We start from the raw sequence: 27,783 nt of genomic DNA, 5'->3' as shown, positions 1-27,783 counted from the left end.
TGCCTGAAACTACACAAGGAAGTACACAGGCTCTGCAAATAACCCCACTACAAACAAGACCTCCCCTTACCACACACACACACACACACACACACACACACAGAGCTCTGACCAAACAGCTTCTTTTTATTGAAAGACCATAACACAAAAGCAAGCTGGGGGCAGGGGGTGTTAGGAGTGGGGGACCCTTCTCCAGACTCTACTCTGATTCCTATGAGCATCAGGGAGCAATAAGATGGAAACCCAGGAAAGAAGATAAAGAAACTCCAAATGATCAGTGTAGCCCTACTCCAAGCCCAGGATTCTGTCAGGGTCAAGGGCCAGGAAGGAAGGAGGGTCCTCTTCATCTGCCAGATCATCTGCTGAATTCTACCTCTCCTGCCTGCCTTAAGCCTCCAGGAGCTTCCCCAGGAAGCGGAGGTTGAGGATCTTGAGCTGCTCATCAAGGTCCATGCGGACGATGCCATCCTCACCATCAATGCTCAGCAGGACTCCTGTGGCTTCCCGATCCTCACCCAGGATCACCTTTACCTGAAGGCAGTAGACATGGAATCAGGGCCCCACATCAGCAGTGAGACACCCCTCACCCTGTCCCCTGACTTACCTTGTTGTTCTTGGTGGGGGTGATGGGTTCCAGGTGCTCACTGGAAATGCTGACAACCTTCTCGCTATCTTTCAGGTACACAGAGCACATGCCTCCCTGTAGGGTGGGGACAGCCTGGTCAGCCTGCTCTGTTCCCACCTTCAAGAGACACAGGCTACAGGCTCATTCTGAAAACTCAATCCCCAGGTGACAAGGGAGGGAAGAGGGTCACGGCTGTGCCTGGCTCCAAGGCCGGAGCCAATGATGCATGGTGGCAGGGAGGGCAGGTGGGATGACCAGATCAGCAAGGAAGCACCAGAATGTAGCTAACTTGGGCCAAAAGGGGGACTACTTCTCAGGCACTTGACCTTTCATGTCTTCTAACGGCCTTGGTTTCTTTCTACCTGCTCCTCCTGGGCCCTGGTCTCAGGGATAGCTCCACAGCCTGTCATGCTCTAGATCTCATCCTTGTCACCAAGTCCTCCAGCTCCGAGGCCTGTCCATTCAGCCTCCCGAGGGTCTCTTCTCCCACCTCTGTTCCTCCTTCCTTCCCCATGGCACCACCACAGAGCAACCTGACCTCCCCACCCTCCTCAGGGCTCCAAGACCCCAGTGTCACCAACTCCAATCCCTCCCTGACATTGCAACATGGAGAATCAGTTCCAAACTACAGACCCAATCCCATCACTCCCCTGCTTAGATGCTTCCATGGTTCTCCAGTGCCCGCTGGACAGTCCCAAGTCCTCTAGGCTGGCAGAGGCCCGGCCACTTCTCTGGCCTCATTGCTCACCTTCCCCCTGGCTATTTATATTCCAGGTACAAGGAACGTACTTCGGCTCCCACAGGCACCTCTGCACGTGCAGTTCCCCAGGCCCCTCCTTGGCTGATTCCTATTCACCCATGAGGTCTTGGTTCAGAAGTCTCCCTCTCCACAAAGTCCTTCCTCATTCCCCACAAAATCGGGTACAGTGTTCCTCTTGGTCACCCAGTAGTTTCTCTGGCCTTGTCTCACCCCAGCTGTGCCCACTCTGGACTGTCACTGTCTGGGGACATATCTGCCCCCTCTCCAGGGGAATGTGAGGTCCATGAGGCAAGGTCTGGAGTGTTTTCATTTCTGGTATTTGTTAAGTAATCCAATCAACATTTATAATCAAAGAATTACACCAGGTAAACCTTAAGCTCTTCATCAGGATACACGCGAATCACATGGACCTGTGAGACCCAGACCTGAGGTAGTATAAACTCCCCTGAAAGTGAGCAGGCGTTGGCCAGACAAAGCATGGAAGGAAGAGAGGGGACAGTATATGTGCAAAGGTCCTGAACTTGAAGAAGGGAGAGGCCAGGAGGCCTGGAAGAGCCCAGGGGTGTGGGTGCCTGAGACAGGCCCTGACAGGGCACTCAGAACACGTTACTGAGCTGATCTCAGAGGACTGTGACAAAAATCAACCACCTTCTCTGTTTCGGGCCACGGGCTTCAGCTGTGACTGCAGCAGGCGGAGGTGAGCACGACAGGCAGAAACCCCTGCACTGTGGGTCACATTCCTGACCCTCCCGTGCCCACCCTCTGCCCACCCATGGATGGATCTTTATGTGGTCAGTTCAGAAACAAAAAATGCACCCACACAAATTGAGGGCACCCAGGGAGAGGATACCTTCCCACCGACCACCCTATTCCCCACTCACCGTGACACTGCGGATGACTCCTGTCTGCCCCACCACCTGTGTGTCCAGGTAGGTGTCCCGCACCTTCACCTGGATGTCAGTGGTCACCCAGTCACTGGAGTTCTGCTCGATGCCTGAGCCAGGTGTGTGCGGGTTGTAGCCACCAGGGGAAGGAGCTCCAGGTGTCATCGGGCTATAGCCAACTGGGCTGGGGCTGGGACTTGCCTGCAGGGGAACGGAAGACAGTGTCACTGAACAGTCATTTGGCCTGGCCATCCCTACAGGTCGCCCCAGCCCATTCTGGTCACTGCTCTGCAGGGAGTGCAAGCTGACCAGTACCTGATAGGCCATGGGTGAAGGTGTGGGGTGGTAGCTGGCTGGCGAATGGGTGTTCTGGTAGCCTGCTGGGCTTGGCGCCACCTGGTGGTAGCTCTGAGGGCTAGGGCTGGGCTGGTAGGAGCCTTGAGGGGAGGGGGCAGCATAGGGAGAGAACTGGTCCGTGTTGTACCTGTGGACACAAGAGAGAAGGGGCACCTGTTAAGCAGGGAGGGCACAGGAGGGGGAGTAAAGGGTGCACACAGCTAGGATCAGGGCCAGCCCCGCTGCACTCACATGGCCGGCGTCCCTGGAGTCTGTGGGTTATACTGCGGATTGACCTGCGGGGATGAGGGGTCTGGATAGCCAGGTGTTTGAGGGTTGGGGGTGCCCCCGTAGGCCTGTGGAGACGGGGTAGGCTCATCGTCGAAGGCATACTCGTACTCTTCTTCAGCCCTGTTGGGGACAGAAGTCAGCTGAGACCTGGTAAGGAGGCAGATGCTTCTGGATGGCAACCACGCCCCCAACTGAGGCATGAAGCCCCAACCAGAGACCTTCCCGAAGTTAGCGCCATTCCACAGCTGAGACCGTGATGGAGATGGGGGCTGCCTGCCCGTGGTAACAGACCCAGCAACCCATTTCCAGCTCAGGGCTTCGCGGAGCTGCTACCTGGGGTGGCTGGAGTAGAGAAGACTGCTTTGCCCTGCTCCCAGCCACACCCACTCCTGCCTGCCGAGAGCAGGGACTTCGGTGCATCTCAGAGCCCTCTGCCCTCAGATGCCACAGCATAACCGTCACATCCCCAAGCCCATGCACCCCGTGCCTCAGGACCTGGCCCTCACCGTGATGGTGTGTTGGGGTTGTTGGGGTCCCACGCCCCACTCTGGGCAGGAGTGCGGCTGCCATCGTGTAGGGGTGTCTGTGAGCCATAATGTGGGGTGCGGCTGCCTGTAATGGGAGAGATGTGTATGCCCATCACTCTGTCCTGTCCTGTCCCCCTCCGCCCTCCCTCCCCACACCGTGGCGCACTCACCGTCCTGGAGAGGTGTCTGGGAGCCATACATGGGTGTGCGGGAGCCAGAACCGTACATGGGGGTCTGGGAGCCATACATGGGCGTCCGCCCGTAAGTTGTGGTCATGCCACCAGGACGCCTCGAGCCACTGGGGACAGAGCAAGCGTGTGGGCGGGGCCTTCTCACCACCCGCACCCCCGGCCCTCCCCCGGCCCACTCCGTACACTGTGGTGAGCCGCTGGCGGTCCACGGAGATGGTCTGGCAGGTGGAGTGCAGCTCCACACGGGCTGTGGACTCGGTGGCATCCTTCACCACACCGATGTAGCCTGCGGGGGCATGAGGTCAGGCCGAGGGGCTGCCCCACCTTGCCCCTCACCAGGCCTCCATGTGGCCTTGCAGATCACCTTTGTAGGGTCCCTGGGAGATGCGCACAGTCTGGCCGATGAGCTCGTTGTCTCTCCGCCCTCGGCCCCTGCTCATGCCGCCACCACCGCCACCTGGGCTACCGAAACCTCCGTGCTGACCTGGGAGGAAGGAGAATGTTACCAGTTCCCTAGGACGGCACCCTCCCCTCCCGTGCTGTGCCCAGGGGACCCTCAAACCCTCCTTCATCTGCTTCACATGTGGGGTTAGGAGCGTCCTCTGCCCACCCCCACCCCTGAGCAGTGAGTGGCTTTGCGGAGCAGCCAAGGTTCTCCCCACCCCTCCCACCCCCAGACACATCCCTGGCCTCTGACCCCCTCACCTCCAGCGCTCGGGTGCATGGGACTGCTGATCCGGGGGCTCATGGGGACAAAGCCACCCACAGTGAGGTTGGTCACATCTCGGGGCTAGGGGAGGGGCAAGGAGTGAACTGCAGAGCCGGGGTGATGGGCCTCCAGCCCCCACAACACACTGACCTTCTCCACATGGACATTTCCTGCCTGACCTGCCCAGCAGCTCTCCCTCCTCCTCCTGGAGATAATGCTTTCATTTCCCTTTGGGGGAACTGCCACCCCTCTGCCCTTGTGGCAGATTAAGAGGCCTGGGATTCCTTTGGTCCCTTGGTCAAGGAGTGAGACTGAAATGTGGCTAGTCAAAACTTTAAGTCTCTAATAACACAAAAACTACAGGCTATAAGAATTCACCATCTGATCTGCAGAGCCTTGAGGTCACCTCCTGGTTCCTGGTACCTGGACCAGAGTTCCTTTCTTATACTTCATTCTGTACACCTTTCTTACAAGTCCCACCTCAGGGCCTTTGCACTTGCCCCTACCCCCACATGGCTCCTCATTCCTTTGTTCTCTGTCCCCTCCTCTACCTAAAGTGGCAGCCCCCGTGATTCTGCTTCCCACCCCTTTCCACTTTTCCACACAGCTGCCACTGCTTCACACTGAATCACCTGTGCACCTGTGGATCTGCTGGCCTCCGGAGAAGCAGCTCTAGGAGGGTAGAGACTGCTCTCAGTCACTGCTGTATCTGCAGGGTCTGGCACCCAAGGGTGGTGCTCAATAAAACTGAACCAATGGAATGACTGGGTGGGCATCTCAGAATCCCACGTGAACATCCACCTTGTCCTTTTCCAAGGACTTGACAATGACACCGGCTCTTCTAACCCCCTCATATGCATAATCTTGCTACTCTTGGGCCCAGGGAGGCTGCAGAGCTGAGCTGGTACTCAACACAAAGGGTCCTGCCATGCCCACCTCACCTTCAAACCCCCAGCCAGCACCAGGTGGCGGGTCTTGCAGACAAACATGCCTCCATTCTCCACCAGCTTCTTGCAGTGCAGGAAAGCAAAGCTGTGGTACAGATGCCGAATCTCGCCCTCCCGGTCCTAGGCAGGGAGAAGAGTCACCTCCTGGTTGTGCCCCATCCTCTCCAACTTTCAGACTCAGCAGGAAAGCAGGAGCTCATCTCACCGAGTGGGGTCCATCAATGACCTTGACGATGTCTTTCACGTGGATGTTGTTCTGTTCTGAGTCCAGGGCCACAGCAAAGCGTTTGTCCTTCTTCTGAGTCACAGCCTGGTGCCTGACAGTCACCACCTTCCCATACATGTTCAGCACCTACAGAGGAGGAGGGAGGGTGCCAAGAGCATGAGAGGCCGGGTGACAGGGAGCAGGGCTGTCCTGACCTGGGGTAATCGCCTCGAGGGAGACTGTCCTGAGCTCTGCAGGAAATCTAGGTTTCTCCACTGTGGGGCAGGCGAAGTCAGAGCATCACTGCCTAGCACTGAGTCACCCCAAATAGCCCCAATCATTTCAAAACACCCTTTGGGAAGATAATGCACCTCCTGGCTGGGCATCAGGGACCGAGATGACCAGGAGAGAATGTGCCAAGCCCGTGCCAAACTCCACACATGCCGCCCTGAGGTGGGGGCTGTCGTGCTTCCTGTCTCATGGTGGGAAACTGAAAGCTCAAAGCAGGTGGTTCTCTAGGGTCACACAGCACAGAAGCAACAGAGCTGAGACATGACCCAGTGCAGGTCCTAGCGCTACACTCCTGCTCACACGTCCATGATGAAGAGGAAGGTGCTATCCTTGATAGAGCACCAATGCCAGGTACACATCTGACCCCAGGGAATCGTCTGTGGCCAATGGAACAGATGCTGCTGTTATCTTAACAGGGTGAAACCGAGGCTCAGGGCAAATGACTTGCCACTTGCCAGTCAGTGTCACACAGCCAGCCTCGCGTTAGAGCCAGGTCTGTAACTGAGCTCTGCCTCTTCCCAGGGTGAGGGGCTCACGGGAGAGGAAGCCCCTAAAAGCAAGCCCCGACCACTGAGTGTGGCACGTACCTGGAAGGTCTCCCGCTCGAGTCGCACAATGACACCTACAGTCCGGGGGTCCAGTTGCACCAGCTCACCCCATTCATGCTGGCCCCCCACATCCACTCCAGATGCTGTCTCAGAGCACAGCTGCAGGTCCCGGGGGAGCACCTTCAGCTGCCAGGAGAAGGCAGGGGGTGAGGCGGCCCTCAGTGACCTGTCCACTGGTCACCCTGTCCCCATGGACACCTTCCATCACACCCTTCCACACACCTACCTCATGCATGGTGAGGTCAGAGAAGAGAATGATGAAATTCTCTTCCACCCGCACTATGAGGCCTGTGTCACCCTCGAATCGGCCAGCAATCACCTTCACGTGGTCCCCCATCTTGAAATACTTCCGAAGTTCCTGGGCGGGGAACTCTAGCATGTCCTGGGGAAATGTGAGCAGGTGAGAGGGGCCACCACAGCCTGCCTGCCCTTCCTGCCCTCAGAGCTTACTTATGTTCCCGGCAGAGGCCAAGGCAGAAGCCCACTCCAGGCTCACCTGCTACCACTGACTACCTGAGGTTACCTGATGGCCCTGGAGATAGCTGACCCCCAGACAGGACCTGGACCTGGACCTGGACCATGCTTCATCCCACAAAGAGATAGGCCTCAAGACACGAGACGTCCCGCAGACACAGCTTATCCCCAAACATACAAAGCCCTCTGAACAGACCTTCAGACCCACCCGAGAGCCGGACCTCAGACACTGGTTTGCCCCAGCCTTCAGATGCTGCACGACACACACCACACATGCAGACACACCTCTAAGCATTAACCCCAGCTGCCCGCTCAGTGGCTCCCTGGTTAACCACGCCATCAACCAATACACACCCAGACAGCCTGCTCGGAAACGAGACAGGCCATGTCGCCCTCAGGAACAGGCCCGAGCTGCACCTTTCAACATGGCCACACCTCAGGGGTGTTTCTTGGATGCACATTCTCCTGGGATGCCTGCAGCTGTGTGCCCATGACACTGTCTCCCCTCACACCCCAGGACAGAAGCATGGAACATAAACTCCGTATATCCACAGCCCAGTCACCGAAGACACCCCAAGAGCTCCCTGAGGTCACAGAACCTACACACCGGGTCCCCAAACTGTAACCAGACATCTGCTCCCCCTGCACACACCCCAACCTGGCCTGAGTGGCACGCATGTCACCACCTCGGCGCAGCCCTCTCACTGGGAACACTGAAGACCTAGATGTGGCCTCTCTGAAGAGGGAGGTGAATTCAGGTACACCACAGCCTGGTCACCTGTGCGCAGCCAGACAGGCCCCCAACACTTCAGCCCGCCTCTCAGACCCAGGTCCAGCCAGGATCCTGTGCACCCACCTTGAGGTCCTCGTGCTTGGGCATGATGGTGATCTTATTGCCATCCACGCTGAGGACCTTGCCCTGCAGGTTGATGAGCTCGCCCTCACACACCTCCACATTGTCCCCTGGCTGGAAGTTGTGCTCCCGCTCCTTCCCTGTGGGGACAGCCGCAGGGATGATGGAGCCACCGCCCTGAGGCCACCCTCCTCCCTGGTCCTGAATACTGAAGTGGACCAGATACCTGTGCTCTCCGTCACCACCTCCAGGTCGATGCCCTCTGGCTGGTCCTCAAACTTCTCTAGCTCGGATAGTGTGGGCTTCACACCCTCTGTGATCTGAGCCCCAGGGCGGGAGGGCAGAGGTTAGTGTGATGGCCCAGTCAGACCCATTCCCCGGGACAGAGCAGACAACCCACTGCCCTGGGACGGGGCTACGGAGGGAGCAGCTCCCCCACCCCATGAGCACTGCCCTGCCAGAACCCTTACCACAGCAGACATGGCGAAGCTCTTGAACAGAAAGCCCTTTCGGCTGTACCGGTTCCCCTCAAAGATGAGGAAGTCACCGTCGGAGGCAACATCACCCCCCAGGGACCTGGTATTATTTGGGGGAGAAGTCAGCAAAGGGAGTCACGAAGAGGATCTTGTTGGGCTTCAGTCTCAGCTGGCGAAGGGAGAGGACAACAGGAAGGCCTACCCAGCTTCCAGCGCACACCCTCCAGGCAGGCCTTCTCCTAGACCCCAAAGGCTGCCCTGATGGAGGGACGCAGTCCTGTGCCCCCTGCCCCACATCCCTCTTAACTTTTTTACCAGCACACACGTCACCACTTGAAGAGCTACTGTTTGCTCTGATCCCTGACACTCAGCTCCTCCTTTACTGCTCTCCCCTAGACAGAGCCTGCCACACAGCAGGTGCTCAGTGAGGAGAGACTGAGCAAGGAACAATGCCAGACACTGATGCCAGCATCTGTGGAGCAGTCAGCATGGCCCAACCTGCACCGTCACAGCCTCACAAGTCCCCCAAGACCTGTGCACTGGGTTCGTGCTCATCTTCCTGGTGAGGGGACAGGCTCAGGGAGATCACACCACAAGCTCAAGGTAGCCAAGCCAGCAATTTTGAGGGCCACGATTCAAACACAGGAAGTAGGACTCAGGTCTGCTCATCAGCTGTCCAGCCCCTGCTCCACCTGTGCCCCTCTCCCTGCAGGCAGAGTACAGGTACCTCTTCCTGCTCCAGGCTACCAGAAGGGGAAGGGTAGTAGCTGCCACTGTCCAAAAGGGAAGAGTGCAAGAGGAACAGGCCAGGTTGCTGCTGCTGTTCACCTAACCATCTTCTCTACAAGTCAGGTGAGGGGAAGAGCACGCTCTGCCAGACATGTTGGGGGAGCCCTGTCAGCCTTCTGCTGGGGACAGGATCTCTAGGGATTGCTCTGTGCTGTGCAGTAAGGGAGTGCCAGTTGAGTAGAGATGGATGGCAAGGAGGGATCTAATTCAGAGGTGTCGTATCAGCAAGGCCCCTGGGAACAGATGGAAAGGTACCTTCTGCAGTGCAGCCTGCACTGAAAAGAAGTGGGGCTTTGGCTGTAGGCCCATCTCCAGCACCAAAAGAGAAGGAAAGAAATCTGCCTAGCGCCTCACACAGTTGGTTCCAGTACAGGGCCAGAGGGGAGGGTGTCACTGGTGCCTCAGCACCTCTGGCTCCTCTCTAGACCTGACCTGGTGGAGCCCCAGCCAGCCCCACACGCTGGCAGCCTGGGCTGCCCCAATTTGCCACTTCACTGGGAAGGATGGGAATCATCACAAGGGAACGGGCTCTGTGCCTCCACCTCCAGTGGCCAGGAGGAGATCGGGTCAGAGACTCTTTATCAAGGCTAACATGACCCATAAATCCCATTTTAATATATGATACCATTACCATCCTCACTGCCTGCAGAGTGCTGTTCTGGGTGTACATGCATATTAATTCAATTCTCACTATAATCTAGGGAAGCCAGGGTTGTCAACCATCATCAATCATTGTTACCAATCTGTTTTTTGTAGGGGGGAGGCGCTGTGGATTGAACCTAAGGGCCGCATCCCACATCCCTAGCACTTCCCTGCTTTTTTTCATTTTGAGACAGGTTCTCACTAAGTTGCTGAGGCTGGCCTTGAACTTGGAATACTCTGGCTTCAGCCTGAGTCACTGCGATTACAGGCGTGCACCATCATGCTCAGCTATAATCAACCAGCTGTAATCAACCAGTTGTAATCCATCTTTGAAGCAAAGGAAACTGAAGCACAGGAAGGTGAAATAATCTGCCTGAGGCTGTATCACCCAGCTCACCACCCACAAACTACCCCTGTGGGGGCCCAGCTCGGCAGAGCAGCCGGAAGGCACACTGCCCCACAGGTCACAGGGACCCCACCATCCAGCCCCAAGCACACGTGCACTCTCACCTGATCTTCTCAGCATCGAAGAGCCTCTGTGGAGGCCGCTTAAACTTCTTCCTTTTGGCAAACCAGTCCTTCTGCAGAAGGCAGGGCCACGGGTGGAAAGGTGAGGGAGGAGGGCTGGCCACCAGCAGGATCAAGAGTCCCCCCACCCAGCAGCACAGCCCCATGGTACCAAGCTCATGCGGGCCTTGATGCGGTCATAGTCAATGCGTGGGATCATTTTCAGGGAGATGGTATTCTGGCTGGGCTCCACGTAGTCCACCTGCGCAGGGCAGAGAGGAGGTCACCAGGGTCTGGTCCTGCCTCCCTGAACCGACACTGGAAGGGCAGGTACCAGGAAGGGGAAGAGGTGACGGGGAAGAGATCAGACAACCAACGACTCCCAGAAGCCCCTCTCTAGCCTGCCTGTCCCCCAGCGCTGGAGCTGAATATCCACTGCCTACCTGACGTACTCACCTGGGTGTCTGAAAGGTCCCTCATACCCAGATAGTCACAGTTAAGCGACTGCTTCCCCCAACCTGCCCCTCTTCCAGGCGCCTCCTACTGCATTCTTCTGTTCAGGCACACAACCTGGAGACAGGGTCTCAAAAAGTTGCTGAACTGGTGATCCTCCTGCCTCAGCCTCTCAAGTAGCTGGGATTACAGATGTGCCCCACCACACCTGGCCCTGGATTCATTCTTGATTCCTTTCTTGCACAATCATATCCAATCTGTCAGCAGATCCTGTCAGCCCTACCCTAAAAAATCCTGACCTCTTCCCTTCTCCACAGCCTCAGTCCTGTCCACCAGTACCTACCACCTGGACCGTGGCAGTAGCCTCCTCATGGGGCTCCCTGTCCCTGCTCTGTGGCCCCTTTAGCCCAATCTGGGGCTCTTTGGCATTAGTACTATTGACCTTGTACCAGGACACCCTTCGTTGTGGGCAGCTATCTGGTGCCTTGTGGGATGTCACCAGCATCCCTAACTTTTATCTCGTAGATGCCAGGGTCAATCTCTCCCCTGGTAACATAACCAAAAAATATCTCCAGAAACTGCCAAATAGATCCCCAGTCTGAGAACAGTGGACTCGTCTCAACACAGTCACCAGAGTGATTCTATTAAAACTCAAATCGGACCACGTCCTCTACAACCTTCCTATCGTATGTATGCCAAGTGAAGCCGAGGCCTGCCCCTGGCCACCAGATCTCAGGATCCCTGCTCTCACTCCGTTTCAGCCAGGGACCACGGGGTTTCATGAGCCACCCCTTCTGCCCACCACACTCTCCACCCCCGTCCCCTGCTTCAGATCTTCACACACGCACCTCTGAATGTGCCAGAGAGATGGCCAGCCATCTCCTGAGTACGAGAACAGAACCACGGGCTCTGCTTCCCCGTGGAAGTCTAGGTGGGGCTCTGCTCTATGCACTCCAAGTGGGGGTGGGAAAGTCAAAAGGACAAGAGGACAGAACAGAGGGCCCCCCTGGGCTGCCTGCCTCCTGGCACCTGAGCAATGTCATCCTTGTAGATGCCTCGCTTGAGGCGGACCCAGGACTTTGGCTTCAGGTTGGCCACCTCCTTCACCACTTTGAGCACATCTGTCATCTCCTTGATGGGTACCATCTGTTGGTTCCAGTAGCCGAGCCTCAGGTTGCCCACACCCTCGATGGCCTGCTTCACGTGGGTCTGCTTGTAGGCTTCCACGTAGATATAGCCCTTCACGTGCTCTGGTGCCACCACTGACTTGATTTGCAGGGGCTGCAGGGAGCAGGCAGAAGAAGGAGATGGTCAAGTGCAATGCCAGTGACAGTGATGACTGCTGCTCAGCAGGCTTCCTCCAGGAGGCTAAGCCAGAGCTGTGTGGGCACAACACCACAGACACAAGGATATTCACCGCTATTGTTTATTTTTAGGAAATTTTAATTTTTGTGTGGTGCTGGGAATGGAACCCAAGGACTTCAATGCAGAATTTTTACATTAATTTATTTTTGATAACCAGGGATTGAATTCAGGAGTGCTTAACCACTGAGACACATCCCCAGGCCTTTTCTGTTGCTAAGTTGCTGAGGCTGACTTTGAACTTGTGATCCTCCTACCTCGACTCCTCAGTCACTGGGATTACAGGTGAGTGCCACTGCCCAGCATATCTTTGTTTTTCCTATCTATCCATCCACTCATCCATCCATCTACTCATGCAGTACTAGGGATAATACTGGGGGGGCACTCCACCACTGAGCTACATTCCCAGCCCCAATTTATTTTCTTAATTTTTTGAGACAGGGTCTCGCTAAATTGCCCAAGTTGGCCACAACTTGTGATCCTACTGATTCAGCCTCCTGAATAGTTAGAATTACAGGCACATGCCAACATACCTAGCTGTGCTATTTTTTTTGCGGGGGTGGCAGGTGGGAGACTGGGGATTGAAATTAGGAGTGCTTTTACCACTGAGCTATATTTACAGCCCTTTTTATTTATATTTTTAAATTTTGAGACAGGATTCTGCTTGCTAAATTGCCCAGACTAGTCTTAAACTTAAGATCCTCCAGCTTCAGCATCCCAAGCTCCTGGGATTATAGGTATACATCACCACATAAATATTTTTTAAATTGTGAGTTTTTGTTATTTTGTAATGCTGTTGTTTAAAATTTTGAGTTTTTATTTTTTTGTAGTGCAGAGGATAGAACACAAGATCTCATACATCCTAGGCAAGCAATCTACCATTGAGATGCATTCCCAGCCCTAGAGTTAATTACTGTTATAAACCATCAACCCTGGAAATTTTTAAAACACCCCAAAAGATTGATTACATTACAGCTTGGCCATACCATAAAATACAATGTTGCATTTAAAAAAAAAAAAAAAAAAAAAAAGGGAGCTGAGTACAGTGACACACACCTACAATCCCCTACAATCCCAGCAACGTGGAAGGCTGAGGCAGGAGGATAGCAAGTTCAAGGACAGCCTGGGCAATTTAGTGAAACCCTGTCTCAAAATACTGAAAAAAGGCTAGAGATGTGTCTCAGTGCTAGAGCACCCTTAGGTTCAATCCCCAGTACTGAAAAAAACATCAAAATGAAGGGGTTAGGAATGTAGCTCAGTGGTAGAACACTTGCCCAGCATGCCTGAGGCCCTGGGTTCCATCCCTAGTAACCCCACCCCAAATAAAACACTAAAGAACAAAATTAATGAAATCTGATATATGCTACAACATGGATGAACCTTGAAAACATTATATAAAGGTAAGTTACAAGAGATCACAGATTGTGTGATTCCATTTATATGAAACACCCCCAAATTTGTCAAATTCATAAAAACAGAGAATAAATTAATGGCTACCCAGGACAGTGAGGAAGGAAGAACAGGAAGTGACTACTAATGGGTATGGGTTATTTGGGGTAATGGCAATGTCTGGAATTAAACAATGTTCATGACTGTGAACATACTAAACATGCTGAAATATATTAAAACCTACAAAATCTTACAATTTTTTAAAGAGTGAATTTTATGATGTATTAATTACATCTCTCTTTTTTTTTTTTTTTTGGTACTGGGGATCGAACTCAGGGCCTTGTGCTTGCAAGGCAAGCACTCTACCAGCTGAGCTATCTCCCCAGCCCAATGTCTCATTTTTAAAAAAGCAACTGGGTTGTTCCAGCACTGGTTGTATGGTAAAAAGTAGACCACCCAAATTTAAGCAAGTCATGACCAGGATCCAGCCAATTAATTACAAAGTCTTACAAAGAGGGACACAGCTCTATTTGATGTGATGTGAAAAGATGTTCAAGAGATAGTGTTAGGTGAAAAAAGCAAGATGTTCACTGCAACAGCCCAAAAGCAGAATCGTCCCATACATTACAGCTGAGAAATTAAATACATCAAAGCTATGACCCTATCTTTTAAAAAGAATGATGTAGAACTTTATAATAACATGCAAAACGTTTCTAAAACCCAATAGTAAGGTAAAAGGAAAAAAAAAAAAAAAAAACTGTCCAATACTATTTACAAAAGTTAAAATCTAGGGGAAGAGGTCAGGCACGTGGATCACAAGTTCAAGGCCAGCCTCAGCAACTTAGTGAGGAATGTCTCAAAATAAAAAATAAAAAGGGTTGAGGATGTGGCCTGGTAGCCAAGTGTCCCTGGGTTCAATTCCCAGCACCAAAATAAATAAATAATAAAAAGTAAAAATCAAGAGAAAGAAAACCTGTCTATTATTGGGATGGTGGGTAAAGGAAAAACAGTCCATCTATACAATGGAAGCTCACGTGGCCGTTGAAAAGAATGAGGTTTACTTATGTTTCCTGGGTGTGGAAAGGCAGTTATGGCATTGAAAAAAGTCTGGCTAATCAAGAATACAAACAATAACAAATACCAGAGAAGATGTTTTTGTTTTTGATTTTTTTCTTTTCTTTCTTTTTTTTTTTTTAGTACCAGGGATTGAACCCAGGGTCGCTTAACCACTGAGTTACATCTCCAGCTCTTTTTATAGTTTTATTTTGAGACAGGGTCTCGTTAAGTGACTTAGGGCCTCACCAAGTTCCTAAGGCTGGCTTTTATCTTGCGATTCTCCTGCCTCAGCCTCCCAAGCTGCTGTAAAAGGAACATCTTTATACCATCAGTGGGACTGAAATGAGTACAACCACTATGGAAATCAGTATGGAGGTTCCTCAAAAGACAAGGCATGGACCCACCATAAATGACCAGCTATTTATCCTGAAGAATTTATTCTGAAGAATTAAAATCATCATACTACAGTGATACATGCACACCCATGTTTACAAGCCAATTCACAATAGCCAAATTATGGAACCAGTCCAGATCTCTAAATGGATGAATGGATAAAGAAAATGTGGTATATATTCACAATGGAATTTTATTCAGTCATAAAGAAAAATGAAATTATGTAATATGCAGGAAAACAGATGGAACCTGAGAACATTATGTTAAGTGAAATAAGTCAAACTCAGGTCAGGGTTGTATATCCTCTCATATGTGGAAGCTAGGGAGGAAAAAGGAAAAGAAAGATAGAGATGGGGAGATTGCATGAAAATTGAAGGGAGATTAGTAAAGGTAAAAGACCAAGGTGAGGGAGGAGGAGAGGGAAAGGGAAAATACTAGGGAATAGTCAAAATCTATTGTTATAACGTGTGCATGTACAAACGTGTAACAAGGAATCCTACCATTATGTACAGCTATAATATACCATTAAAAAATATGGATAAACCCCCCAAATTTAAGAAGATTTTTTAAAAAGGGGGGTTGGCTGCAAAATGACAAGCATATAATACCATTTTATTTACAGGAAAAAGAAAAAAAAAAACATGAACATGCATATAAGACAAGAGCCAACAGGAACTGCTTCTGAAAAATGGGACTTTGGGCTTTTACTACTTTGGACATTAAAAATAAAAACAAGCTGAGTTATCAGAGTCATAACTCAAATGAGGTGACTAGAATTTCAGCCCTGGATACTATGTAGGAAGGTTTGATATTCCAAGTCATGTCTCCACCGTTCAACAATGACCACTTTCGTAGGTCAAAGCAACAGACTCAGACTGAGTACAGTGGCATGTGCCTATAATCCCAGCAACTCAGGAGGCTGAGGCAGGAGGATCACAAGTTTGAGCCCCCCCCCACAACTTAGTAAGAAACTGTCTCAAAATAAAACATAAAATGACTGGGGATGTGGCTCAGTGGCAAAGTGTTCCTGGGTTAAATCCCTAGTACCAAAAAAAAAGTTCCTCGGACTAATAGGAACACTACTGAGAAAACTATCACCTTTAGTAGTTTCATGGATTTTCAGGGTTGATTCTAAATTGCCAAATATACCTTTGGTAACAACTATGCTTACTGCAAACAAGCTGCAAGTAAAGCCCTGGACAATAGCTGGACATGTCCAAGATCACTTAATCCTAACAATGCTAAAGGACAAGCAAACAGCCCAGAAAGGAAAGAGGTTTAATCAAGGTCACAAGATAGAAGTGGCAGAGGCAGGATTCAGACCCTGGCAGTCTGAAGAAAGATCTAGGTTCTTAATGCATCACTTGCTGCCTCACATGCTATGACCACTGTACCCTCAGAAGCATCCAGTGCAGGGACAGGCACTGAGGAAGGACTCAGTGAGTATGTGATGACTATATGAATGAGACAAGCAGGGAAATCTCCGGACAAGCCCCAAGACCCCAGTTCCCTGATGGACCTGCCAAGCTACCCTGTATTAGGACACCCTCCTCCACCGTAAGAGGGTGACAACTGCCCCACAGGGTTGTTCACGAGGAAAAACTCAAGTCTCATGCAGAAAAGGTACAGGAAGCTAGCTGGTCGACCTCAACAGGATTACAGGGGCCGTGAGATCTTGTAAGAAATGCGAAGAAGAGAGACAATAGCTCTGAGAGGGTGCGGAAGAGCTCTCCATCTGGGCAGTGGTCTTGTTCCAGCTGCCGCAGCTCACCTAGCAAACAGCTCTGCCGGAACAAGGGATACCTGGTCCCTTGAAGCCTATAACATCTTTCTGTCTGAGTCTGGCCCTGTCCCTCACCCCCAAGCCTCCTGACTACCCCACTTACCGTGTCTGTGAATTGGTAAGCAATGAACTTGCGCATCAAGGAGATGGCTGTGGCTCGTTCCTCCCCGATCTGGAAGAAGAGAGACAGATCTGGAATTGCTGGGAAGATGGAGCGCAGAACATGGAAAAGGGGGGCAGCACAGCAGCCAAAGGGGAAGTCAGTGGGGCAGAAAGATCAGCAGGAGAGAATGAGGAACAAAGACAGACAGGGATGGCCATCCAGAAAGGGAGGGTAGGAGGGGGAAGGGAGGGGTAAATGAGTCAGAGAGAGAGCAGGCACATGGCACGCTCATGAGAAGGATGGAGAAAAGCTGTCAGGAAGACCAAGAAACTGACAGGCCAAGGACAGTCTCTCCCATTCTGACTTCCCCATGCCCCAAGGCCAGAGCACGCACCTTACATTTGACAGTCCACAGATTGGGATCCCTAGGTGTCAGAGAGAAAAGGAAACCCTTTAGAGGAACTCTCCTCACCAAGGCACACCGAACTCCCCACAGCCATGCTTCCTCCCCGCCCCACACCACAGGGTTCTCCCACCCTGTCATCATAGACAGAAGAGACAGCTCCAAGTGGCCCTCCCCTGCCTCCCACCACTGCGTCTGCACGACTCTGTCCCGACTTATTCCAGCAGGTGACCCATGTGGGCACCATCACACCCCGTACCACACTCCCACTTCAGACTGTCTGTCCCTGTTCCCCCCCTTACTTGACTCCTGGGAGCAGTTGCTGCTGAGTGATGTCATCTGAGAGCTCATCAGACCCTCCATACACCCTGGAGAGAGGTGGGTGTTGGGGAGGAGGGGTGAGGCTCCGTGAGGTCCTCCCACTCCCCTCCGGAGCCACCTCTCCCCACCGCGCCCTTACGTCTCTCCCACAGATGACTTGGCGTATTTCTTCATGTAATACTCGCCCAGTTCTTCTTCTCGCTGGTCCCTGGGGCACAAGGGGGAGAGCAAATGTGAACTGAAGGCTGAGGAGGGAGGGTGGGCTGACTCGCTCTCAAATGTCCCCAAGAGAGCCAGTCCCACCACAGTTCCCCTCCATGCTCACCTCCAGAGGTTCTGTAGGCGGCGGGCCCCAGAACGGTCTTCATCCAGGACGACATTATCAATATTGGAGGCTGGAAACAAATGGGCAGATGGGGTGAGCGCGGGTGGAGAGCAGGGGCCTGGAGAATGTGGTGGGCAAAGGGAGCCGGAGCCTGGCCTCCTGAGCAACCCCCACCCTCACCCGTACTCTGTCCTTATCATCCTGCTTCTCATCACAAGACCTGGGGACAGGGCCCAGCTATTGGGCAACACTGAGCAGTCCCCCTCTCACAGCCACTGTCTGAGCACACCCTGATTTCATCCCACACCTTGCATCTATGCCACCCACAAGCTCAGTCACGTTTACAAATACAACACACATTCCCGATTAACCAGGGTTGGAGACCTGGCCCCAGAACTTCCTGACTTTGGACTCTACATGAGTCGGAGCCCCCAAGCCAGACAGGGTCAAGGGCTGAGGGCAAGAGGCCGCTGGAAGGAGGAAATGTCAGGCTATGGGAGGAGGGTCACAAATCACTTTCCAGGTTCTTACCTTCAATCTCTTCTACTTGGAGGAAGAGGAGGAGGTGGTGGTGGTGGTGGTGGAGGAGGTGGTGGTGGTGGTGGTGGTGGGCGAGGGCAGACAAAGTATGAGCCAAATTATAGCAGCAAAATCAACCAATGGGTTGGGGGAGGGGAAGGGAGGGACACAAGAAGGTTGAAAATCAAAAAAGTAAAGGCCAGGCACCGGGTGGTGGGAGAAGCCGGAATGTATGAGGCGCACAGAACGAAATAACAGGGAACAGGGGGCACTGGCCCAGGAAGTGGGGGGTATCTTGCCCACCCAACCACCCACAGGGGGGATTCACTGGGGCCCTGGGGTCCCAGAGTCCTCTCCCCATAATCCCCCCAACCCCACAATCCCCGCCCCCCACTCATGGGCCTAAAAGGAAAAGGGTGGGGAGCTGGTCTCTCTGGCAAGGACAGAAAGAAGCAAGGTGAAGAGGGTGGGGTTGGGGTGGCACAGGGCATGGGGGTGGGGAGAGGGCCTTGGAAGACCCCTTGGGCAGAGCCTCCCCTGGCCTCACAGAGGCAGGGCCCACACACACCTTTCTCCAGGATGTCTTCAGCTCCGTCCTCCCACTGGTCCTCATCCTCATACTCATCATCCACATCTGAAAGAGGACAGCAAAACACTCAGGGCTCAGTTGGGGCAAAGGCACCTCATGACAACAGTTCTTGGGAAATGAAGCATTTCCTCTACGGGTTCTAGAAATCTCCATCCCACAGAGCAGGATGCTGCGGCTCTGACAGGCAAGGCCACACCAAGGAGCTGCTACAAGAGAGTCAAGTGCAACACACAGATCCCACTGACTCTCAAAGTCATTCCCTTACGCCACCCACATATCCTTTTTAAAAAATTGAAACGGCAGGATGTGGTGGCACATGTCTAGACTCCTAGCTACTTGGGAAGTTGAAGCAGGAGGATCCCAAGTTTGAGCACAACCACAGGAACTTATCAAGACCCAGTCTCAAAATAAAAACTAAAAAAAGCTGGGGATGTAGCTCACTGGTACAGCAGCCCTGGGTGCTGGGTTCCCCAGTATCACAAGGAGGAAAAACACATACAAGGGATCAAAGTAATTGGGCAAAAAAGTGTTTCCTCTTACTACCAAGGGAAGACTAGTAGATAAAAGTTTACTTTTTGGGGGGGTAGGGGGGAGCTACACCTCTGGCTCAAAAATGTTTTAAAAAGCATTTTCCAGGCTGGAGTCAGAGTTCTGGGATAGAACACCTGCGTAGCATGCTCAGGACCCTGGGTTACATCCCTAGCATCACATACACACACCAAAAAAAAAAAAAAAACAGAAGTGGAGCAAAAGATATTCTCATGCCATGGCTTTACCTCCCACGCAGTTTATTCAGTGCTTGCCCAGACCCATGACCTACCAGCTTCGTCCAGAATGAAGCCGCCATGGCGGGGTTTCTTGGGGGGACGGTCATCATCTTCTTCTTCCTCCTCTTCATCATATTCCTCCTCCTCTTCCTCCTCCTCTTCCTCCTCCGGCTCCTCTTCCTTCTCACTGCCTGCTGCGCTCCGCCGCTCTTCTTCTACCTGCAGGAGTCAGGTAGAGTTGGGGTGCCAGGGTTCTACTATTCCAAATCCAGAAAACAAGTTACCCCTCCCCAAAACCTGACCTTGACCTGCCAGGCCAATCCTAGCCCCCCCCCCCAGCTCTGCCTGTGCACCCTCCCAGTCTGGCCAGGCCTCCGATTCCCATCCTAACTCTGACAGCATCACCAAGCCCTGCCACCCAACCAACCCCAGCAGCTGGCCTTCACTATTCCCTCCCTAGACCCTTTGCTCATCCTCCACCTAGCCAATAAGAGCCACACACAACGGGTCAAAGAAAGCAAGCAAACCATCTCCTCTTACTACCGAGAGAAGAGTAGTATGTATGGTTTTATTTTATTTTGTTTTATTCTTTTGGTGGTGCTAGGGATCAAACCCAGAGATGAGGAGTTGGTCCTTGGTTCTCATCTCTGCCCATCCCACAATCCCACTGAGCTACCTCATCCAGACCTTGGCTGAGGTGGACACTCTGACCATGACTCCTATAGCTCTGCCTCTGGGACATGCCACTCCCCAGGCCAATGCTCACTAACCCACACCAACCGCATGAACCTCCTGCAGCCCTTCCCTGCCACCCCAACTGCACCTGGCCCCACCAGCCACACCCTCCCAGGGTGATGCTCCTCCCTTGGCTCCTGCCACGTGGTGTGGTCCCAGTCTCCTCCAGCCTGCGCTGCTCCTCCTTGGGCTCCTCTTGCTGCTCACTCCTCACGGGCACCTTCGAGCGCCAGGGGTCCGTCCAAGGCCCACTTGGCTTCCCCCTCCATGCACTCCATTTCCTTCCCTCGCCTCACTTCCCAACTCTGCAAACACCACCTTCATGTCTTTAGCCTCCCGCTTTTTTTCCACAACTAGAGAGGCCACCCACATGCTAGTGCCTTCTCAATGCCTCCTCCGATGTCCTCCCAGCCTTCAAACTCATGATGTCCCATTCTGACCTCAGTGTCTTCCCCTAAACTTGGCCTCCTCTGATTCCCCTCACAACCACATCCTTGTACTTTCTGCTGCCTGTAACTGTCATCTCTTCAGTCCTTTCCCTTTCCCTAGCCCCACGTCTCCAACCTAAGCCACCATACTATCCCTAACACTGGGTTCTTGCCCTGGGTTCCTCCTGGTCTCTTGGCCTCTAATTCCTCTTCCCAAACTAGTCACAAAATTAACTATCACAAAATACCAAACTACGTTTTCCAATCTTAACCTTTAGCTCATTAACTTTGTAACTTCTCTTTCCATGGCCATACCACGGCTACAACCCAGTTAGCTAATATTTCCTTCAAATACACTCACTTTTTAACCCTTTTTTTTTTTTTGGCAGTATTGGGGATTGAATCAAGGGTGCTCTACCACTGAACTATATTCCCAGCCCTTTAAATTTTTTTCTTTCAAATTTTGAGACAGGATCTTACTTGATTGCTCAGGCTGGCCTCAAACTTGTGCTCCTCCTGCCTCAGCCTCCCAAGTTGTTGGGATTACAGGTGTCACCCTCTTGCCTGGCCTACTCTCATTTTCAATTAAGTGAAATGTTTCTGGGCTGGGATGTGGCTCATGGATACAGCATTTTTGCCGAGGATAAGCAAGGTCCTGGACTGGACTGGACTGCTAGCATGGCAAAAGCAAGATTTGTCTGTTGTCTTGAAATGTTTCACAATTAAAAGCTTTTGAAAGTTTGCTTGTTTTAACTAGAAAGTAACCATAAAGATTAAAGCCAAACAAGGTTGTTAGTGTTGAGTCCAGCAGATACGGACTGCTGCAAGCTGTAAGCCTAAGCCTGATAAACACACAGGCCAGCAAATCCCAGAGGCATTCGAGAAGCCGAGGCACCCAAATCAACTCTCTCCATGATCCCATCATAAAGACAGGACGCACAGATGAAAAGGAAACAACTTTCTTTCTTTTTCTTTCTTTCTTTTTTTTGCGGTGCTAGGGATTGAACCCAGGGCCTTGTGCTTGCAAGGCAAGCACTCTACCAACTGAGCTATCTCCCCAGTCCAGGAAACAACTTTCTAATTAGGTGATTCAATGTGACATAAGGTCTAATCCTCATTCCACCTAAAAGCACCTCTCATCACTCCTGACCTAGAACACATCCTACAGTCTTGGGAAACTGACCTAAAACACAGATCCAACTGTTTGATCCTCATGTAACCTGGAAGCACACACCCAGCCCACTGGCTCCCCTTCTCAAACTCTAGGTTTCAGCTGCACTGAACTACTTGTATCTGTATCATTCAGGTCTTTCGGAGTTATTTGTTTTTGTTTTTTTGGTGCTGGAGACCAATCCCAGGTCCCTGTGCATGCTAATCACACACTCTACCACTGAGCAACACTCAGAACCACTAAACCAGGCTCTGTTCTGGCCATCATCTTTAGTGGTACTCTGTACAAAAAGTTGTTCTCCAGCTGGGGATGTAGCCCAGTGGTAGTGCGCTTGTCTGTCATACAAGACCCTGGGTCAATTTCCAGCACTGTGAAAATGGTGGCATATGCCTGTAAACTCAGCAACTTGGGAGGCTTAGGCAGGAGGATCACAAGTATGAGGCCAGCCTCAGTATCTTAGTGAAACCTTAGCAATTCAGCAAGATCCTGCCTCAAAATAAAAAACACAAAGAAGAGCTGGGCATGGTGCTGCATGCCTGTAATCCTAGAGACTTGGGAGGCTGATGCGGGAGGATTCCAAGTTCAAGGTCAGCCTCAGCAATTTAATGAGATCCTGCCTCAAAAATAAATTAATTAAGTAAAATACATATATATTTTAAAGTGAGGATATAGCTCAGTGTAAAGTGCCTCTGGGTTCAACCCCCAGTACCAAATAAATACATAAATGAAATGAGCAAAAGTTGTTCTCCTCTATCTCCCACTCATACTTCAATCAAAATACTCCCTTCTCCAGCTGGAGATGCAGCTCAGTGGCACTTGCCTAGCATGTGTGATGTCCAGGATTCAATCCCCAGTAACGCCTGCATACACACACACACTCCCTTTGCCAGGCATCCATTCCTGCTTCCTCTCCCCTAAATAAAGTCAGGAACATCCTCTAGGATCCTCTGGGCTTCCTTCATATAGCCCTGAACACTATGAGCTCCCTGAGACCAGGACTTAAGCTCTCTCACGCACCACTGTTTCCCTCAGTTTCCCCCAGCCCAGTGCTGGGCTAGACACAGAATGACAAATATCTGCTTAATACACAATGCCAGTTAATTAGCCCACAGTGTCTTACCCTCCCTAGCCCCAAACAGGGTACACCACTATGTTACCCAGGCTGGCCTGAAATTCCTGGGCTCAAATAATCCTCCTGCCTTAGCCTCCTGAGTGCAGTGGCACGTACCACTGTGCCTGGCTTTATCTCACATTTTAATGACCCAAGCTGTAAAAGACCACAGCCTGATTTGGAAGAATCGTGTCATCATTTCCCTTCGCTGGGCCCCAGAGAAACCTTTTTGTGTGGGGGTTGGGGTGGGGGTACCAGGGATTGAACTCAGGGGCACTCAACCACTGAGCCACAGCCCCATCCCTATTTTGTATTTTATTTAGAGACAGTCTCACTGAGTTCCTTAGCTTCCAGAGAAGCCTTTCAACACACCTGGATCATGCATCCCTGAGGTCAGAGCTCCCACTCCTATGTTTGTGCTACTTCAGGGCTCAACCAGGCTCTTACACTGTCCTCAACAGCCCCTGTAGTAACTGTCTGTCCATAAAACTCTCTCCAGGACTGACAGCTCTATGAGAGACCATACCAGGAACTCCAGAAAACTTAATGAATAAACAGGTTCCTGGGGCTATGGAGGGGGGAGCCAGCTGATTCCCCAACAGTAGTCTTCCTGGCACATCTATACAAAGAACCCGATCCTTCTAGGCCCATGTCAACATCTGGCCATCTGAAAAGTCCATCCAGCCCTGTCTCTGGCAGTGGGCTAGGACTCGCACTGTCTTTCTGCCTCAGTGACGCAAGAGTATGGGTGAGTGGAGCAGAAGCAGGGAACCAAGGGTGAAGGAGGAAGGGAGAGAAAGGGGAAGAACTGGGGAATAAAGTTGACCCAATCACTACATCACAATGCATTCTAATTGTATATAGAACTACAATGTATCAACTAAAAAATGCACAAACAGAAGGAAACCAACAGAGTAGAGGGAGGGGATCAGAGAGAGGGAGGAGGGAAGGGCAAGGGGTGTACTGAGGACTGAAATGGAGAAAATGAGGTTTTATTCATTTATGAATACATCAAAATGAACCCCACTATTATGTATAACTATGAAACTCTAAAATAAAAAGTAGGAAGGGCCTGGGTATATTGCTCAGTTGGTAGAGTGTTGCCTTGTAAGCACAAGGCCCTGGGTTCAATCCCCAGCAATGCAAAAAAAAAAAAAAAAAAAGGGAGAAAAAGATTTTATTGTGGTACTAGAAGTGAGACTTGTACAGTGCAAAGCAGAATGTCCCAGAAGAAAATGGAACTAGAGATCCTGGTCTCATTACCACCAGGCTTTAACCACCAAGCAGTGACTTGAAGCCATGAGTCACAGACCAAGGATCCAGTGCTATAGCTTGGTGCAAAGGCCCTTCCTGTCACCCTGCCACTAGCCCCACCCTTCCGAGGCATCCCAGTGCCTCCAACTCCTTGCTGGAAGCTGAAGACATTCTAAAAAGGACAAACTGACCATCAAATGCCCACAAAAGTCAGGTGCAGAGGTGCACACCTTAATGCCAGCACCGTAGGAAACTGAAGCAAGAGCATCAAAAGTTTGAGGTCAGCCGGGGCATCTTGGTGAGGACTAGGGATACAGTTCAGTGGTTGAGTGTTCACCTAGTGCTACAAAATCCCCAGTGCTACAAAAATAAACAAACAAACAAACAAATAACATCTAGCTAGGCCTGGTGGTCTATGCCTGTAATCCCAGCGACCCAGGAAACTGAGACAGGAGAACTGCAAGTTTAAGGACTTAGCAAGACCCTGTCTCAAAAATAAAAACACATCAATATGCATCAACTATAATGCACCAATTTTAAAATGTGGAAAAAATTGTTAAAAAAATAAATAAAAATTAAGGGCTGTGGATGTACCTCAGTGGTAGAATGCCCTTTGGTCCAATCCCCAGTACTGAAAGAAGAAGAAGAAAAAAAAAAACCTAGCTGGGAACATGCCTGTAATCCCAAGTTAGGAGGCTAGGCAAGAGGATCACAAATTTGATGCCAGCCTCAGCAACATACTAAAATCCTATCTCAAAATACAAACTAAAAATGACCCTGAGAATGTAGTTCAGAGGTAAAGCATCCCTGTGCAATCCCCAGTATCAAAACCCAAAAACATACATCTCTAATCACCCTGTATTCATTGGTTTTGACTCCTGTCTACTAAATGCGAATCCCACAAAAGCAAAGATTTGTCTTGCTCCACTGTGCCTGACCTGGAAAGGTACTAGAACATAGTAGAAGCTCAAGCATTTGTTTGTGTTCAACAACTAAAAAGGAAAAAAAATAAAAGGATAATAGTTTAAAAAGAAACCCTGAGGGGGATATAGCTCAGTTGGTAGAGTGCTTGCCTTGCAAGCACAAGGCCCTGGGTTCAATTCTCAGCTCAAAAAAAAAAAAAAAAAACCCTGAAATTAGAAATGTCTCAGGGACTGTTTGGTTTTGGTTCCCAAAACAGACAGAGCCAATAGACCCACAGCCAGAGTGATCTTTTTTCAAAAGTTAAGGTCATAACCTTTGCTTATGGTTCCATCTCACTCAGTTAAGGCCATATTCCTCACCACGGCCTTCAAGATCCTGTACGTACATATACTTGCACGCTCTCTGTCTCTTGCTGTGTGATCTCATGTACCACCTGGATTCTGTCAGCAAGAAGGCCATTAGACCTTGGACAAGAACCATAAACTAAAATAAACCTATTTTCTTTGTAATAATAATAATAATAATAATAATAATAAATTCTATGTGTCTTCCTCCTATTACTTCTCTGCTAAAATTGCTCTGATTCAGTCACAACAGACTTTTCTTGCTACTTCTTGGATAGGGCAGATACATTCCCAACTTTGCAAGTGATGGTCCCTCTTACTGAACACTCTTCCTCCAGATTTCCATGCGACTTACTCTCTCACCTCCAGGTCTTCTTCAAGTGTCACTCTCCTAGCCTCATACTGATTACCCTATTGCAAATGCAACCAAGACTTCCTATTTCCTTTCTCTGACCTGCTTTTCTCCAAAGCACCTTCTAGCTCAACACAGGTAGAATATTCCTTATCCAAAACCCTTGGGACCAGAAAACTTGAGATTTTTTTTTTTTAAATTTTGGAATATTTGCACATACATAAAAGGCTATATTGGAGACGTGACCCAAGTGTAAGCAGGAATTCATTTATTTTATTTTTAAAAATTTTTTTAGTTGTAGATGGGCACAATATATTTATTTATTTATTTATTTACTTACTTACTTTTATGTGGTGCTGAGGATTGAACCCAGTGCCCCACACATTTGAGGCAAGTGTTCTACCACTAAGCTACAGCCCTAATTTTTTAAAAAATATTTTGTTTTAGTTGTAAGTGAACATAATACCTTTATTTTTATGTGATGCTGAGGATCAAACCCAGGGCTTCATGCATGCTAGGCGAGCACTCTACCACTGCGCTACAACCCGGGCCCTCATTTGTTTTATATGTACTTTATACTTAGAGCCTGTAGGTAATTTTATATAATATTTTTAGAGGACTGATGTTTTGATTTCAACCTACTAAATGTGAATCCCAAGTGAAATCATGTATGGCATTTTCCACTTGTGGCATGGTGTTGGGACTTAAAAAGTTTCAGATTTGGGGGTTGGGGATATAGCTCAGCACTAGAGTAACTGCTTAGCATGAAGAAGCCCTTGGGTTCAATCCCCAGAATCAATGCACTCTCCACAAAACAAAACAAAGCAAAACAAAAAAACAGGTTCAGATTTTGGAACATTTTGGATTTTCAGATTAAGGATATTCAAGCTGTATACGGTTTATTTACCAATAATGCTTAGTTACAAGGGTGAATATGTATTTATTTATTAATTACGTTTATTACCATTTTAAAATCTGTTTTGATTACTGGTGTAGCCCAAGAGCAAAGAATTGTGCCTAGCACTGTAGGCTCTACAAATACATTTTTGTGATGACGGGGCACAAAAATAACCAGGTCCTTTAGACACATCACCTGTTATCTTACTGTACCCGGCACACCCCGGGCCTCCAGAACCTGTCCCTCTGCTTGACTTCTCCTGCCTACTTTGCTATATCTCCCGACAATCTGGAAGCTCCCGGAAGCTGCAGTCGGTTCTAAGTGTCCCCGGGCTTCCAAAGGAGCCCCACCGCGTATCCCCAAGGTAATACCTCCCCCAGCGCCCCAGCCACAGACCTCGGCCTCCTCGCCGTCGCTGCTGCGCTCGCTGTCCTCCTCCTCCGAGAAGTTGCTGTCCTCGCTGTCCGACATCTTCCGCTCCTGCAGGGAAAGACCCGGGCCTCAGAGCATCCCATAGTCCCGAGCTCCACCCGCAGCCTCAGTTTCCCCGCCAGTTCTCTGGGAGAAGAAAAATCCCTTGGCGCACTTCCGGCAGCCTCGTTCTGGCAATCGGGAACCGAAGTGGGGATTGTCCCGATGCCACCTTCTGACACATCCAGAGTCTCCGCATCAAGTCTCTACAACTCTCCAGCCCTCACCAGTCCCAAGGCCTACCACCTCTGAACTCTCCCTTACCGCTTCAGTTCCACCTCCGCCTTCTGTACCAGCTGCTGTTCACACGACGCCTGGCTAGGACTGATGAATCCTCTCGCGATAACCTACCCGTTGGCCTCGCCTAACGCGAGATTTCCGGGGCTGGCCCCGGGCGACGCACTTCCAGGCCGCCATCTTGAGAGTGACAGAGTTGTCTTAAGTAGAACGTGGAACCGACATCTTGGGAGGGTCAAGAATGAGAAAGTTTTTCCCCTGGGGACCCAACCTTGTCTAA

General features: G+C 50.7%; 1 protein-coding gene across 2 annotated transcripts; it reads right to left on the bottom strand.

Moving 5' to 3' along the window:
• Positions 1 to 106: 106 nt before the first annotated feature.
• Positions 107 to 27,603, bottom strand: Supt5h (SPT5 homolog, DSIF elongation factor subunit). Of its 2 annotated transcripts, XM_047529323.1 has the most exons (30): positions 27,531 to 27,603; positions 27,192 to 27,275; positions 19,632 to 19,797; positions 18,791 to 18,856; positions 18,235 to 18,246; positions 17,704 to 17,773; positions 17,518 to 17,586; positions 17,360 to 17,425; positions 17,049 to 17,079; positions 16,655 to 16,723; positions 11,598 to 11,849; positions 10,288 to 10,377; positions 10,119 to 10,189; positions 8,172 to 8,277; positions 7,928 to 8,021; positions 7,705 to 7,841; positions 6,601 to 6,756; positions 6,354 to 6,500; positions 5,476 to 5,622; positions 5,265 to 5,390; positions 4,320 to 4,404; positions 3,979 to 4,098; positions 3,798 to 3,900; positions 3,594 to 3,721; positions 3,403 to 3,508; positions 2,858 to 3,016; positions 2,585 to 2,753; positions 2,267 to 2,470; positions 605 to 700; positions 107 to 531 (listed from the first exon to the last, which is right to left on the bottom strand). In XM_047529323.1, the coding sequence occupies exons 2-30, from the start codon at positions 27,264 to 27,266 to the stop codon at positions 388 to 390; spliced, it is 3,264 nt and encodes a 1,087-aa protein (XP_047385279.1). In that variant the 5' UTR covers positions 27,267 to 27,275; positions 27,531 to 27,603; the 3' UTR covers positions 107 to 387. The 2 variants fall into 2 exon arrangements, with proteins under 2 accessions (XP_047385279.1, XP_047385280.1); XM_047529324.1 differs by lacking the exon at positions 18,235 to 18,246.
• Between the last annotated feature and the right edge of the window lie 180 nt (positions 27,604 to 27,783).

This window comes from Sciurus carolinensis, chromosome 16 (assembly GCF_902686445.1).
Source record: "Sciurus carolinensis chromosome 16, mSciCar1.2, whole genome shotgun sequence".
Classification (NCBI taxonomy): Eukaryota; Metazoa; Chordata; class Mammalia; order Rodentia; family Sciuridae; genus Sciurus; species Sciurus carolinensis.
This window is presented reverse-complemented; position numbering and strand designations above follow the sequence as displayed.